The 16,880-nt window shown below is 36.0% G+C and overlaps 1 protein-coding gene across 1 annotated transcript in view; it reads right to left on the minus strand.

Annotated features, from left to right (window-relative positions):
- Positions 1 to 320: 320 nt before the first annotated feature.
- Positions 321 to 16,880, minus strand: part of OXCT1 (3-oxoacid CoA-transferase 1) — an 84,666-nt gene continuing 68,106 nt past the window's right edge. Inside the window, exons 15-17 of the mRNA XM_036402566.2 lie at positions 12,391 to 12,471; positions 10,254 to 10,355; positions 321 to 4,073 (exon numbers count right to left, since the gene is read on the minus strand). Coding sequence (XP_036258459.1) covers positions 4,038 to 4,073; positions 10,254 to 10,355; positions 12,391 to 12,471 — 219 coding nt within the window. The 3' untranslated portion in view covers positions 321 to 4,037. The remainder of the gene's footprint in view (positions 4,074 to 10,253; positions 10,356 to 12,390; positions 12,472 to 16,880) is intronic.

Raw genomic sequence — 16,880 nt, forward strand, 5'->3', positions numbered from 1 at the left:
TAAGGACTACATATGCAGTCCATTATTTAACTTGATTGAAAAACAAGTCATTTTGAAAATGAATGTGATAATTATGTTTGAGATTGACCCAACAGAGACACCAGTGAGAAGAGAGAACATGTAGAATCCAGCTGTTAACGGATTTTTGAGCTTCATTATTTCTGTTTATCAAACCCATCCACATTCAGACAAGACCTTGAGGTTTTGCTATGTGCTGATGTGTGACATGCTGGTGTGAACACAAGCTAAACTTTTACTTCTCCCAAAAGCAGAACAGAACACCACAAAAAATGGTAACAGAAAAATTAATAGACAAAACCTGCAATTTTAAACCTTTATTATTTTGATTGTTTTTGCACATAGGAAGGACTTTGATGTTTAGTTTGCAGAGTTTACAGCACAGCTATGTTTTCTACATTTTTTTCCTTTTTTCACGGACAAAAAATCAGTAAAATATAAAGTGGAGTCCAATGTGATAATATAGTAGAATCATCATCTTCTTCAGGACAAAGAGTATCAACTGTCCTTGTCTGTGATGTGCTGTCAAGCAGGGAATGATGTCAGTCCCAATAAACCTTAATCCCTGCAATGCCAACTATTGCAACTACTGCTCAGAGTATACCTTACCTGTGAACCACACCTGTGCCCACAGAGAGGGAAATACTTAGGAGTGCTTTAATTTTTGCTTAACAAATAAATTTTAAAAGTGGATTCAAAGCTTGTTTCAATTATCTTGTGCGAACTCATGACATTTTTATAACAATACCAATATTTTAATAGAATCTTTTGTCCTCAAGATACAAAAATACATGTGTGACATACATATCTTGTCTCCTGTTGCTACAGCATCATTGCTGCATATGGAGAGAGCCTGTTCTCCTTTTATCCCCAATTTTCAGCACCATGTACTTTCGCTCTCTTGCATTAACACTGACACAAATAAGACACAGAACTCAAATGTACAGCACATATGACAGTCTTCAAGTACTCTTCCACACTCTTGATCAAGTGTGATCCCCAAGCTGAAGAGAAACAAATAACCTCTTGCACAGACCTTAGCTTCTTATTCCTCACAACATCCCTGTGAGGTAGGAAGAAAAACATCCCCTTTTCCAGCAACAGGAGACAAGGCAGAGAACACAGCTGTCATTCCACAAGGCAGTTAGTGGAGAACCAGAAAAGCTGGAAATCAGGAGTTCTTGGGTCCTAATTCTTTGATTCAGAAACCAAGGTGCTAAACTCCCAGACATTAACAGGTCATTAGTCTTTTTATAGCCATGTATAAACGACAACAATAGCTTCTGTGCGTGTACCAGCAAAGCAAAGTTCTATGGCAGAAGCAGTGTACACCTGATCCTGCCCTCAGACACTTCTCCTGCACTTCATAGATGTGTAAATGTTCACTGGAATAAACTAATCAGTCCAACAACTAATGTAGCATAGGTAATTGCAATAGAGCAACATTTTCATTTATAGATTTCTTTAAGACTCGCCCATCTATTTAAATGTTTGTGTTCTTTGGTCTTTTTGGTTTTGTGGGGTTCTATTCCTCTGGATAAGTTAACAGTAACTGCCCTTCCCTGTACAATAGTTTTTATAATTCTCCCCTAAAACCATCATCCATTTTGGGTACTCTATACAAGAGCTTTGAGTGAAGATGAACAAAACACCTTCAGGGACTACATCCATTCCCTCAGAGTAGCTCTTCAGAAGGCAAAGACAGGCACCTTTTGCTGTGTACACACCACCACAAGGGTCAGAACTGTCACTGAATTGTCTTCATAGAATAGGGAAGAGGCCTGTGGTCTGCTCTATTCAAAAGTGAAACTGTTTACAGTGAGCTGAAATAGTCAGGTTTTATTATATACAGATTTTTAATCTTCAAAACCTCTGTGAGCAGAACTTGAGTCTATCTCCACAGAAGAAAAAATGGTCAAACTTAACTTGTGTGGAATGAGTGAGTAACACAGGGAATACATCTAAATAGCCTAAATAGAGAAAACATGTGAAAATTATCATGCTGTGTTAAGATATCTTGGAGCACTACAATAAATGTAGTTTCAAGTCTTCGATGAAAATTACCTATCAACCAAATCACTTGTTTACATTAGTCATGAAATTAGCCCTGGTCTTTGTACAACACACTTTTTTCCCACAGGCCCAATATCAGGTCTTGCCTATAGATTCAGGCTACACAATGGCCTACTACCCACCAGCAGCCACGAGTTCAAGTCACAGTTTAGTATTATGGGAATACTTTTGTACTGGCATAATGGTGTTTACAAAGGCATTTTGTTCATTTCTTTCTGGGATGAAGGGTAGTTTGTTATGGTATTGACAAGAGATTATTGAAGAACTGTTTAGGGTAAGTGCAACTATACAACATAATACCTCCAATTGAAACAGTTTTATTGCTGCAAAACCCATGTATGGATCAAAACCAATTTTGTAGCTGCTTCTATGAAAGAGAAGCAATTAATATTTTAGAATGGAAAAATGTTGTACGAAGGCTAGTACAAGAGCTAAATATTGCACAATTTAGCTTGCCCAAGAAATGTGTTACATTCCTTCCATTACACACATTGACTATGGTGAATCCCTTATTCACTTAGTATTAGAATGCTTTTCTATGTCATGTGCTAAACATGCTTATTACATGCATGAAAGGCATTATATAAACTTCTTGTGTATCTACATTTTACTTGTTTTTCAGTCACTTAATATGCTCCACATATAGTCCTGATGTCACACATTATGTCAGGAATTATTTTAACTGAAGTGTTTTACATGTTCCTATTTATATAAATGACAGAAATGACAGAAACCATTATATTGGAGAGAACACTGTATTTTAGTAGATGTTGATTTCCAGTCAATTAATGCTCTGTATAACAAATACATATTGTACTGATTTGGTATGTGAGATCCAAAGCTGTCATATTATCTGTTTGCAAAAGTAACAAAATATAAAAATGATTTTGTAATTAACAGGGAAAATAAGGCCTTCATCAAAATTACTCTGAGATAATGTCTTTTCATTTTGATTGTCTCAAGATATGATGAAATTGGGTTCCAAACTCTAGATTTTTCTGGTGCCTTGACTGAAGTGGTGCATATTGCTTTTACCCTTAACCATCTGTATTCCCTTCAGAAGACTCTTCAAAATGTCCAAACCTTCTCTTCTCCTGTTTCTCTATGAGGCACTGAGAGGACAGAAACTATATTCATTTGCCTTTGACTGGGAGCTGAGGAGAAGCATTATATCTGGAGAACAAGAGCAGTTCATGTGGGAAATTGTGCAGCTACCAGTTGCCTCCATGAGGACAGACACTTTTTCATCTTCCTCCTTCATACTAGCCCCTTTCTAGTTTGTATGACTGAAATATGAAGGGTCACAGTTGGACTTTGGGAGGTGTAGACCTCTCAGTACCAAAAAACACACACTGTGGAAACAGCAGATATATTTAGGTCCCAATTATTTCCACTGGTTTAAACAATTTTGTTACAGACTGATGAAAAGGTTCAGGAAAAGGAATGTCCATACTCCCAATATCTCTCTACAGATACATATATTTGTTATAGACCACTCCAGAAAAGAAAGACCCACACCTTTACAGGAGAATGGACGTGGTAAGTGCTATAGTTCCAGAGCAAAAGATATCATCAAACAAAGAGGCAATCATAAGTTTTGCATGTTGGTTTTTTTTTTCTAATTCTGTGTAAAAAAACCCTAGCATTTGGCAAGAGACTACAAGGCATTTTTTTTTCTTTTTTACAACAATCATTAACATTTCACTATAACATGATTCAAAACTTAGAGAATATATTCACCATTCCATTAAAGCTGGTAATGTTATGAAAGCAGAATACAATTAAACATTTAGTCAAGCCTGAGTTTAACTATCTGGAAACTACTTAGACAGCCCTTAAAAAAAAAAAAAGTAAAAAAAAAAAAAGTAACATTGCAAGACGGTCATCAATTTATTCCTTTTGGAAACAGGCCTTCTGGCGAATTTAGCCCAGTCTGTAATTCGCAGTTAAATCTGCCTCATTGGTATTAGTTTCGGTGAAACCTAGCAAAAAGAAGGGGAAAAAAACTCACAAAAGTTGTCATACAGGTAAGATCTAGCAGTACAACCCACCATTCACTTCCACCTGTACCTACTATATACCACTAAAGACTTGAGGCATTGTACTTATTTAACCTGCCATATTTGCATATATTAGAGATAAACACCACCACAACTAAATTTTCTGATGCAAGAATACAAGATGTGTGTGGTGCTAGTATCCAGACTCGCAGCTTCATTTATTTTGAGATAGGTTATTGGTGTAAGGATGCAAGCATATTAAACTTGGGCAGATGAATCTGTACTTGCCCCCTGCAGTCTTCTGTGCAGTAATGTCAATCTTTTGGAAGATGCATGTGAGCAGGGGATACGCAATGAAAGGTACACATATGCAAAAACACTCTGCAAATATTGTATATGGATACATTTGATGGGATTGTTTTATGATGATATCAAATTTATATTTCCTATTTTTAAATGTCCTTCTTCCATTCACATTCAATTTTATTTGCTCAATGATTATATAGTTAATTAATTCCAATTTTGCTTTTTTTTAAAAAACCTTGCATTTTCCCATTCACAGTAATTTTTGTGTAATGACACATTTATGTATTCTATTATTTTAATTCATTTACTCATAAAATTCAATTAGTGATATTATAGGATGTACAGCAGGCCAAAAATAAAACACAGTAAGCCTAAATAGGAAGGTAGATGAGGAAAGAAGGTGTAAATAGTAACAATACTTTCTATAGCAGCAGTGGTTAACATTTGCTTGAACTCTCACTCAGGTCTACACAAAATCTCTGAGGAATAGGTCTCCACAGAAGGTCCATGCCTCTTTAATTATCTCCTGTTTCCAGCCTGATGCCTCAGGATGAAGAGCAGAAATAACTCATGTGATCTTACTTTTTCAGGATGAAAAACAGTTCTGTGGGTAATCTGGCCCCTAGTTGATAAATGCGCCCCATGGAAGCATCACCTACTGCATCCTCCTGCCTCCTTAACCCATCTTTTTCAGCTAACAGTACTCAAGAAACTAACTCATTAAAGAATAATATATAAATGCCTTTTCAAGCATTAATGCCTCTTTCTTTTAGAGGTACAGGGCTGTATTTTCTGTGCCACTTAGATTTCTACATGATCTTTCCTCCAGCCACCATGTATCATCATTTATAACCTTATGAGACTAGCCATTGAGGAAAACTTAGTTCATGAAGAATGTGTTTACTGTATCAAATGTTTTCAGTGGATAGCGACAATTCATTGATTTTTTTCCAAGTTGTGTGTGAACTAGGATAATAAATAGATGTAATATGTACAATGCATCAGCATTCCTGTATTAGTTCCAGAAATGTTTCAACATTTCAGAGTCCAAGTTGCTATGTGGCCCACTTTATTTGGGCTTATTTGTGCCAGACAGGGACAGTTCCATTCAAGTAAAGCTAAACACTGGAGGATGAAGATAGAAGCACTAAAATCTGTATTCTGCAAACAACAACAAAGGCAATTACTGTAGAGATTTCTATTTTTTCTGATGTTGTTGATTTCAGTACCATCAAAACATCAAGTGTTTTACATTTGATGAGCATATTCCATTAAATGTGGTGTCTGCACATCTGACGCTAACAGCTGTCATTTGTGCGTACCACTATCCACTTCAGATGGGTCTGATGTGCCATAATGTCTGCTCAGGATAAGGAAGGTGGTGAGAGCCCAGCACCACTCAGAACTGGACCCAAACACAACTTTTGCTCTACCTAAAATGTGATTAAATAAGCAGAAAAATGCCAATGAAACAAAACAGATGGTTTGTGCTTGGAAAACAAGAATTCAAGACTGAAATGTAGAAAGCATTTCAGGACTCCCTGAGTCCACTAGAGACAGTCAATCCAGCATCACTCTGTGCTAAGAGGACAGCATTTAGTAAGGGCTAAAGGGGCTTGATGCAGACCATATTCACAGTGCACAGCTTCAGAATTGCTAATGGTACCTCCTAAGCAACACAGTCTTAATATTATTTCACTTACAGGAAGAATACCTGATCTTGGAAGCTTCAAATACTTTGTTAATGTTGAACAGGTAGGTGTTCTGGGAGGAGTTTGCCTGTGTAGTCCAGTATGTGGCCTCTCAGCTGGTAAGAAGACACATGGGCTCTGGGGCTTGTTACAGTCCAAGCCTGTTAAATCTCTGATTTCCAACCCCAAAGTACCCTTTTCAGCTACACAAACAGCCCTATGCTTATTTCATTGAATTTCCATGAAGCAAGCACTACTTCAGGTTCTGATTCTGAATAAGGCTGAATCCTGTTAAGTTCCAAGTTAGTGTTCAAAAATTTAAAACGAGCCCTTAAAAAACAAAAAGAAAAAAAAAAGTGCCTATTTGTTAAATTAATAAAAGTTGCTTATATCTTATAACACCTATTTTTTAGTTCAGAGAAATGCAAACCACAATTCTAACATCAAATATATATCTGTATATATATGATACAAAAATCTCTTCTTAATGGTTTTTGCAGCAGCGGTGATTGATCAGGAAAAAAAACCCCACAGCTTCCATGTAATAATCAACTCAATCTTGCAACAGCCTCAAAAGAAAATGTTCTTCAAAGGAAAACGTACTTCCATAAAATATAAAATCTATATCCTGTATCATTTTTAACTCAGTGGTTGAACTTGGACAGACAATTCCTTTCTAAACATACACTAGACGTGGCAGATACTTTTTCTATACATTAGCTTTGAACATTTTGAAAAAACAAGCTTTAAGATTAAGGGGAAAAAAAAAGGTTGTGATGGGGATTTGTGATTTATCCTGATTATTTTTATAATTAAATACATCTGCAAAAGTATGTTCTGTCATGGTCTCATCAATGGTAAAAGGCAGTACAAGCCCAAACAGATTGCCTGCCAAGGTGATCTATATGCTAGGCTACAGCAGATCTTATTTAAGCATGCAAGATAAGCCAACATTTTGTCTTCACAGCACAGTAAAATCGAGGGCGAATTGTTTATTTTTTACATGATGCCAGTCTATAATGAAGATTGTTGACTCTAAATCATGTTTCCTTTGACATTTTGTTTTGCAAATGTTCTTTAGGAGATGTTTTTCCAAGTAAGTAAGCAGGCTGTGAAATGGAACTGTATAGTCAAATGTGTCTTGAATATGGCCATATAGACTATGAATTTCTCCTCTCCAAACAGGAGTAGTCTACATGGGCTAAGGCAGTTACATATAAAGATATACCCATCTCTTAAAATCTCATTTCTAGTGAATTCAGAGAGACATTTGTTTTAGTTCAGATCATACATGGCATCTACTGAAAAAAAAGCTACTAGAAAAAGGGGTCAGCTCCTCATTTTCCCCTGATTAGCTCTGTTTCAAACTAGTAAAATATATGATCCTGCTTTTACTGTGGCAATACAGTATCACTAAAGCTCCTGTTACCGATATAAATAAACCCAAGATGTCTCATTCAGTGAACATAAATAATCACAAGCACAACTGTTACTCTTGCAAGAAAGCCTGAGGCAGAGTTTTGAAATGTGAAAAAAAAGGACCAAGGATGCTGCATTCTGAGTAACTGCCAAACACTATCCTCAAATTCCTATTTTCTGAAATTCAAAACTAAGCAAAGAACCTGTAGCTGTTTGCTATATATGTAATTCAGGCCATCAAGGGTCCAGTATTACACAACAGCAACCCAGTCTTGCTGTCAAATATTTCCACAGAAGATTCGGTAAGGATTTCAATGACAGCAGGACTGGGACACTATGACCTGGAAACATTCTTTACAGGATGTGGGAGGAAAAAAGGAAAGAAAGGGCTAGTGCACTTCCATGCCACAGGTTTAATAAACAAATAATTGAGGTTTGTGTCATGCTTTCAATCTGCAGTGCTGTAGGGACTGTGGGCACTTTAGTAAGTAAATCACGCCATAAGTAAATCACACCAACACCTGCACGTGCTCTGGCAGAGGTACATGCTTTGCAAACAAGCATTGCTTTGCAAGCATTTATGCAAGCTTTCAAGGTAAGTACATGTAAATGCATAAACCAAGAAGCATCTACATTTTTCATGCCCACAGCTCGTGATTTCATGCATGACTGCAGCAGCCGAAGAAAGCAGACTGTGCTGGAGTTTGCTTTCTGGAGAACTAGGAAATGATGCCTGTGAATTGTCCCTTCCTGATCTTAGAGAGACATCCCAGGGAACCAGACAGTGAATTGTTCCAATACCTCTCATCAACTCCTAACTTCAGGCTACACTAAAGAGTTTAAGTTTATATCACTTGTTCGAAACATTTCCAGGAAAGCACCAAGGAACAGTGGGTGGCGTTAATCTTTTCTTTGGACCTAACTGCCTTGCCCTGTCATACCTGCTGCAAAGCTTAATCTCATGGCCCAACAGTTTAATCTTATCACTTCTTTCTCTGAATTTTTTGCTTGCTTCTGCTTTCACTGCCTTGAGCATAGGCAGCTAGCCTTTACTTTGGGAAACACCACTTAATTGAATAGATATCTCTTGGTCATCTCAACCAAAAAAAAAACCCAGGTCTTTTCAAACAAGCAGGTTGGAACAAGTAAGGAGTGTTTTCAGTGACTTCTGCAAACAGAAGTCCTTTGCTGTAGTTCACATCTATTTAAAAGCTTACTAAAAATTGCACTTTCAAATTCATCATGAAGTTACTCCCCAAATTAAATCCAAAAGAACAAAGCAAAGTGACTGACTGCGACAGATAAATACATATAAAGATCATTTTTATGTTTTACTTCTGGATGCTAGCTGCTTGACAGACAGATCAGGCCAAGAAAAAGAAGTCCTGGCATTATCAAAGTTTTAAAAAAATGATAATTTTTTACTAGAGCAAAGTCAGAAGCTAATTGAATCATTTCATTTCCACACAGAACTGCTGTATATGGAAGGTTGCTTCCACTTTAAATAAAGAAATAATAATGACTTCCCTAAAATATGACATGGAAAGCTAGTAACGTAGCATTGTTATGTTTAGCAAAGTGATTCTGTAGCACCTTCCTGCACTCTGCAGTTGCAGGCTACGAGTCCTTAAATCCAGCATCTTTTTCTCAGATAATTAAAGGTATTTTCAGCAGTTAACAGACCTTTATTGAAAATATCTAAAGAGAAACACACACAATCATATTTAGTTATCAGAAATACTCTCTTATGAACACAGGAAATAAATGAAATTTCACAGGTTCATTGCTCAGCAAGTTTCCTTACTACCAAGAATATGCTCAAAGCCTTAATAAAAAACTCTCACACATACTAAATGCTCTGCAGTCTCTCAATAAGGCACCATAGCCACGCTATGAAACTCTGCAAAAAGGAGTATTTTACTTCATTAGTAAATATTCCTGAACTATTTTTACAGCACAATTTTTACACTGTCATACTTGCTGCCCCTGCCAAAGGAGGGTTGAATTTCCCCAAAAGACTTCACAACACAGAGGAAAAGATGCTGTATTTTAAAAATTTGAAATGCTGATGTAGGGACAGGCCAAGAAGAAACTGTATTATCAACCACACATGCATTCAGTTACACTCTAGAGTGCTACAGCTTTCCATTAATTACGTAGTTTTGTGTTTTCATTAAGTAAGACTTAAGAATGAATGTGAATGTCAAAAGGCAGGGGTTTTCTGGATTAATGCAGAGCATAAGTTCAATTTGTACAAGGCAGTTCATTGATTGGCACTACTAAAACAGAGGGGAAAACTGTAGTCACTTCTGTCAAGAAGACTCACAACTCCACCTAAAGATAGCATGGAAAGTCAGCTACAGAGAGTTAGGTAAACTAGCTTATACAGTGAAAAAATAAATATTTATCCATCTTTTAGAGATGAATCAATTCCCATCTTCAAAGCAAAGAAATTTCCTTTACACTTGTCTTTTTACTCTAATTTAAACTTTATTTAACTTTTTAAACTTTACTCTAATTTAACTTTATTTCTCCATCTCTCCTGGTTTTCCTAACTTCTGATGCTTCTGACATCATCATACTATATTAGCTCCAAATTATCTTTCATTGTAAATCCCACATGTAATCTATTCAGTCCTCATGTATAAAGAAGAAACTTACTTCAACTACAAGCCTTCAAGTGATAAGTATTTGTGGAGAATATTTGTTCTGACTCCAAACTGTACCAGTTTGTACAATTACTTACTGCGAAGTCACAGCCAGTGCTTTTCTTGATATCATCTACTGTCAGTCCTTCCCAGATTTCTATGAGGGTCAATCCCTTCTTCTTGTCCACATCAAACACTGCCTGTTAAGTTAAAAAAGCACATAATTTTTTAAAAATTATTATTAAAAGAGAAAATGAGGATGTAAATGCAGTAACACTGAACTAAATGGTGTGCTGAAGTAGATAGCATTCCTTCAGTAACATAAGATGCTACTTTTCACTTTCATAACTGACTAATACAGGTTTCTGCTACATTTATTTGTACTGAGAAAGAGAATCTAGAATGTGTTAGAATATCTAGAATCTAGTACGTGTAGAATCTAGTAGTAGTTTTGTGGGGGAAAAAGTGCAACTGTTCATCACTGCAGGAAATGTGGACCATGCCTGCTGCTCCAATCTGGTGAGAATGGGAGGTTCAAAGGAAAGGGCTGAGATGTTCTTTGCTGTAAGAATATGTCCACCAAGAGACCACAAAAGAAACAGGGCAGAGAATGTCTTCCCATTGTTTTATTTCATTTCATGGCCAGTAGAGAGATCATCTTTGGCTGACTATAAGTTTCTCCAACAGCTACTGCACAACGAATACAAATGCTAGAATTCTTAGAAGCTAGCAATGAAATAAAAGATGCCCTGCAGTATTTTTAAAATAAAGCCTGAGAGGAAGAGGCTGAAGGAGCAAAGGCTGCTCTGTCTGATGTCTTTATAAGATATGCACTCCACCTCTGAGACTTACAAGTGCATCAAATAAAAATACCTGTAAAACAACGTGCACTTTAATAGTGCCTACCAGAGGGACATGCACAGGTTGCAATCTAGTTGCCAGGGAAACCATAAGGTCTAAAGTAATTTTCCTTAAAAATAAAAGTTTAGTAGCAAATGACCAGCAAAGCTTCAACTTGAAATGAAAGTGAAGTCGTAAGCTTGTCACAGAAGTGTCCTGAAGCCTAGTGGTCCTTTGGGCACATGAAACTGCTTTTTATAGGACTGGAAAAAGACAGCTTCTTTAAGTCCTAAAAGAAACGCAGGGCATAAGGAACACTCTAGGATGCTAATGTGGAAACAGAAATTGCAACACTATCCAAATGTTGTTGCACATTTATATAATTCCCTAATAAAGCCACAAGATCTGGTAATTGATAAATATTAGAGACATTTTGACTTGTTTATTTTCTGTTAGTCCTTGTTCCCTCTCGTTTTCTTTGTACCTTACATTTGTACGTGGCCAGTTGGTAGAAGAATAATTTTAAAAAAAGAAAACTTCCATATTTTAATAAATTTTCCTTTACTTCGTGAAGAAAACTCCTTTAGATATAGCAATATACAACCATGAGAAAGCAAATTCTTCATCAGCACCTTTGATGCATTGTACTTGACATGACAGATGGCTCACAGAGGGACTACTCTAAGTCCTTAAAAATGTAAACACCAAAAATAAAAGGAGCATGATTACAGCAAAAAACCTTAAGTCACTTATCCTTTGCTGAAAAGATCCACTAATGTACTTTGAGCAGCAGCAGTATGAGATGCTCGTATGTACTTACACTTATACTTTCCAGAATAAATTGCTTTACAAATGGAATCAAGTAAGGACAAAAGAACTAAAGCTCTGCTACAGCCACAGGTTTCTCTGAAACAGTATGTAGTATACATGAAAGAAGTTGCCAATTACCTATGTCTGCTCTGCTGGAAAAAAAAAAAAAAACAAACAACAAACAAAACAAAAGGACAAAAACAAACTAAACAAAACCTAACAAAAGCAAACAACAATGCACCTTTGCCTCCCAAGCTGTGATTACAGCCGTACTAGAAAACTGGCATGTCACAGCAAATTTTCAGAAATATTTTGGGGGAAAACAAGGAGATGAACACTTTTCATGCCTGTCATATGTGGCATCTTTGTTCTGAAGGCATCTTAGGGTACAGTTCAGTATGCTAGATGTCAAAACTTTAAAAAGAAAAATATGAGCCCCAAGACCTCTGTATCGGAACCCCAAGGCCATCTTTTCACTTCAGGGCAACAGATACTGAAAATATTCTTCAGTTTTGCTAAGCTTTGCTATTGTTATTAGGGATAGAGGAGGAAATTATTAACAAGGAGTCAAGAAAAGTACTTTACCTTTTCTGTAATGATGCGGTCAACACATTGCTTCCCAGTAAGTGGTAAACTGCATTTCTCCAGGATTTTATGGACATTTCCCTGTGTTTAACAATGTACATATATCAGTTTTTTAAAAAACTCAAATATGTTCATGAAAATCACAGCCGTCGCCATTCAGTGCTATTTTAATACTCAATGTGCTCAGAACACTCTTCAAATTCACTTCAATGGCTGACTAGTAAGAATCTTACTGTACTACTGAGTGGACTCCTGAGTTTAAAAGTCCTGCACACTGCTGCTTAATAATCTGCCCTTGCTGCTACGATGAGATATGGAACAAGAGATATATGGAGCCTCACTGATGTGAGAACAAAAATTAGGGAACAACACTATGGGCAACATATTTCCCTGTCTTATCCTTTATCACAAATAGTATGTGCAGGATCAGCCACACACAGAGGAACTTCAGATCCCCAGAGTTCAAGTGCAGAGTCATGCTGTCAAAATAGTAAATCCAGTTTATTTATTCATATTGTCTCTGGGAAAGTCCTTGGTTTTTTTTCCATTCTTCTTCATTTAAAAAAAATAATAGTTAATAAAATGTCTCTTGATCATACTAAGTTAATGTAGGCTGCAAGAGCCATGAATGGATGCAAGGTAGATGGATCATTACTTTTTTGGTCAGTATTTGTGTTTTACAGAAGTAACATTAAGTGCACACTTCTCTCATTACCCCATGCTTTTAACTTTTTGTCTAATTATCAATTTTCAGTTATGTGTTTCAAAAGTCTCAGAGTATAACATGTCTCATTTAACCATTTAGAATCATCAGTTTACCTTAAGGCTTAATCAGGGGCCATCTCACAGCCAGTTTGACTCCTGGGTGATAACACAATGAACAATCCATGTGCTTTTGAATTTATCTTTCACTGTGAGGAACTATTTTTTCATTCCAGTTACCTTCAATTGATCTACTTTTATATCCTGACCAACTTGGGAATGTCCTTGTGCAATCTGCCTAAGAGCCAAGATGAATCTGTGCTATTTGTAATATCTTCATCAACATATCAGATACACTTTTCAGCCATGTGAAATGAAGTGTCTCGTCATGGTACCTAATTGAGATTGAAAGGCATGGACTTATGGAGGTGACAGCCTGAATGGCTCCTGTGACCCTGAGAACTGATACATTTGAGCTTCTTAACACTTGAGCTGAAGATTATTGTATCACCAGCTAGCCTTAAAGATGAAACGCATTTCCTGATCTTTTCAAAGGTTAGACTCAATGATCTTGGAGGCCTTTTTCAACCTAAATGATTCTGTGACTTTTGGAATACATCCATCAGGGCACTGTAAGAAGAGCAAATTAAATGGAACTGCATGATTTTTACCATCTGAATTTATTCAGATTTATTCGGGATTTGTTCAGATAAAGGAAAAGACTATTGTGTAGATACATAAAACCTTAGGTGTTCCAATCTGCTTTAAATAAAAAATTCTGTTGTTGAAGAACAAAAATGACCTTAGTCTTCCACAACACGTTAAAATCAGAACTTTTCACAGAAAGGTATTTTCAATTCAGTGTTCTACATTTCAGTCATGCCCAAATCAAGTGCTTAAAATCAGTCTCCATTCTGTTTTTCTGAACAGTGTAGGCAACTCATTTCACAACATGGAACAATTACCAGCCTTTACACTACTGTGTTTTGCAAAACATGTCAATGATGGTATGGGGGTAAGGACTTGATTTCTAATTCTCTCAGGCAGTACTTAGCAAATTAGACATAAATGCACAGGGACTGTTTTGGCATTAAATAACAAGCTTATATTATATTATTCTTTTCTTCATGGCTATGAAAGAAGAGGTAATTTAGAAAAAAAATACATTAAGAAAAACTAATGAATTTGACAAAAGGTCCATTTGCCAAGTGTCTCTCGGTGGCCTAAGCATATAGAGCAAAAATTGAAATATCCTTCTGCAAATATGCCCTCTTGGTTCCTGATAATGCTGTAATGCACAGATTTTCTGAGGCAGAGACTGTTTCCAGGCAGTGCTATTTAATTGCCATTGATGAACTCAACCTCATAAAATAGTTTAATTCTTTCTATATAGACTTAATTCCTTGAGATTTTTGCATCATTCTGCTATCATCCACAACTTAATTAGCTGGCTGTGGAATGTGTTTCTTCTTGTTTAAACTAATTTCAGTCAGTTATCCCACATTGTTTATGAGGCAGTGGCAATTCTGCATCCACCTACCCCATTTCGTCATCATTTTGTGTACTTGTCTGTTACCCTTCCTCAACAGCAGTTCTTAAGCTGATGATTCTTCCACAATGCTGATTTCATGTTGTCTCATCTACCTTCTGTACATTTTGGTTTTCATTACATGTAATTTAAAATGTAATTAACTTGGGACTGAGCATATTTGTTTTTATTTTTAACATACTTCATATCAGAGTTTTAAAAGAGTAAAATTCTTTGAGTATTTATTTGGTAAAAAAGTTACTAGTTCCACCATCATGATTCAATGTAAATTATATTCTGCCTGTGCTGCAAGGACTCAGCCTATTTCTATGTTTAAAAACTGCAACATGTCTACTGAAAGGAAAAGGGCTATTAAACTCTTTAAAAACTTACTTTAATGTTTAACAAGTCATCACTATTATCAAAACAAAACAACCAACCAAACTTGGAAAGGATTAGAAGGTCCTTCACAAGATCATAAATTAGACAAAACTAGCACAAGAACTACCTCTTGCAGCACCTCTTGCATATGTCCAGTGAAGGCACTGCCCATACCCCATATCTTCCACCATATTTCCATTCATCAAATCTTGACTGTTGTTGATTTACAGGAAATTTTAATGTCTGATGGTAGAGTTCCTATTTATTTGGAGAATAAATTTACAGAAACGTCCCTTTACTAAAGAGCCAGCAGACACAAGAGACTGTCTCAGTACTTGCAAACTGTTCTTTCACTCAGTAGCACACTGGGCTTTGAGCAGGATGAAGGATTGCTCCTCTGATGCAGAATTCACAGGTAGTAAGTCTGATAAAATATTGGGTGTAAAGAATTGAAAAGCTATGAGTAGAAAATCAGCTCTGGAAGATGGAATCACCCCCAACAAAAGGTTTCTGACTTTAAGAACTGGCTTCATGGGTGCTATATTTATTTGACTATTCAAAAAAAAAAGGGAAAAAAAAAGGAAGAGCGCCTGAAAACTCTAACAGCAGTTTTGATCTCTAAACACTAGATTTCTATAGGACATAATCCTCACACTTGAGCAAGCAAGAAGTATCAATATGAAGACCCCAGAAGGAGGCTAGGTAATAGGAAAAAGTGTCACTTTAAAATAAGAATAAAATAAAAATATCACATGTTGTTAATTTGGCAGTGCCTTTGCACAAAAGCTGAAGAAATGATTTATGAAAATCTGTAACTGCAGAAGTGCACACTAGGCACACCATGCACAAAAGTGGACAAAGTAGGTATACATACACCAAAATAAATAATTCTATGCCTGACTTGCTCATAACAGTGAACCTATCTCCATTTTCCTTCTTTTCTTGTTTCACTACTCCTACAGACAAAACAAAAACAACCCAGCAAACAGTTTCCAAACACTCTTTTGGAAAAATATTTTAGCAATAGTACTTTTAGGAGAAAAACTGGTTTGATTATATTGAATGTGGACTCTAAGCCTTAACCAAATTCCACAGTAAGTAGACATTTAGCATAAATATTTATTCAGATCACATGAATACCTAAAGTGTGTGTCTGAGCAAATGGATAACTCCCTATGTTACTACAGTTTTTGGGAGGCTGTGTGATAGTAATGCAAGCCATGAAGATTAATTCATTTAATATTTTCATTTACTCATATATGCATATGAACATGACAACTATCAGGTTAAACTCAGCCCTGTTACTCAAAATGTGCTCCTTGAGATCACAGTTTAGTATAAATTGTGAAACTACAATATTTTTCAATATATATTTTTGTTTATTTTTAAGTGAAAATTAATTTTTCAAACCTCATTTAAAAAACACAGAACAGTTAATACATTTACTCTCACATTTACGTATTTACTACAGTTTACCATGCAAATTCTGACAAGAGATATTACTTTGGAAAATACAAAATTAATTCTTGTTGCAGACATATAATAACTTTGGAATAAGAGAAACACAATAATTTAAAAAAAAAGTAAAGCTTTTTCTCCTTCAGTACATTTTTCTCCTGTGTTAGAAGTTTCAAATGCAAAGTTTCCTATGATCTTTTGGGGGGCACTTCTATCTATAGCATATACCTATATCAATGCCCTCACAAAGAAGTCTCTAGATTAACTACTTAACACATGATGTAAGGCATCTCATCATGCCAAAAAAATATATTCTATTAAGCTGTAAGTACCAATTTGACTGGCAACTTCAAAGGTAAATATCTTTCCATCATAACCATGGGAAATCTCATTTTTCAAATTATTCTGAGGCAAAGAGTAG

This window comes from Molothrus ater, chromosome Z (genome assembly GCF_012460135.2).
Source record: "Molothrus ater isolate BHLD 08-10-18 breed brown headed cowbird chromosome Z, BPBGC_Mater_1.1, whole genome shotgun sequence".
In the NCBI taxonomy this organism is placed as follows: Eukaryota; Metazoa; Chordata; class Aves; order Passeriformes; family Icteridae; genus Molothrus; species Molothrus ater.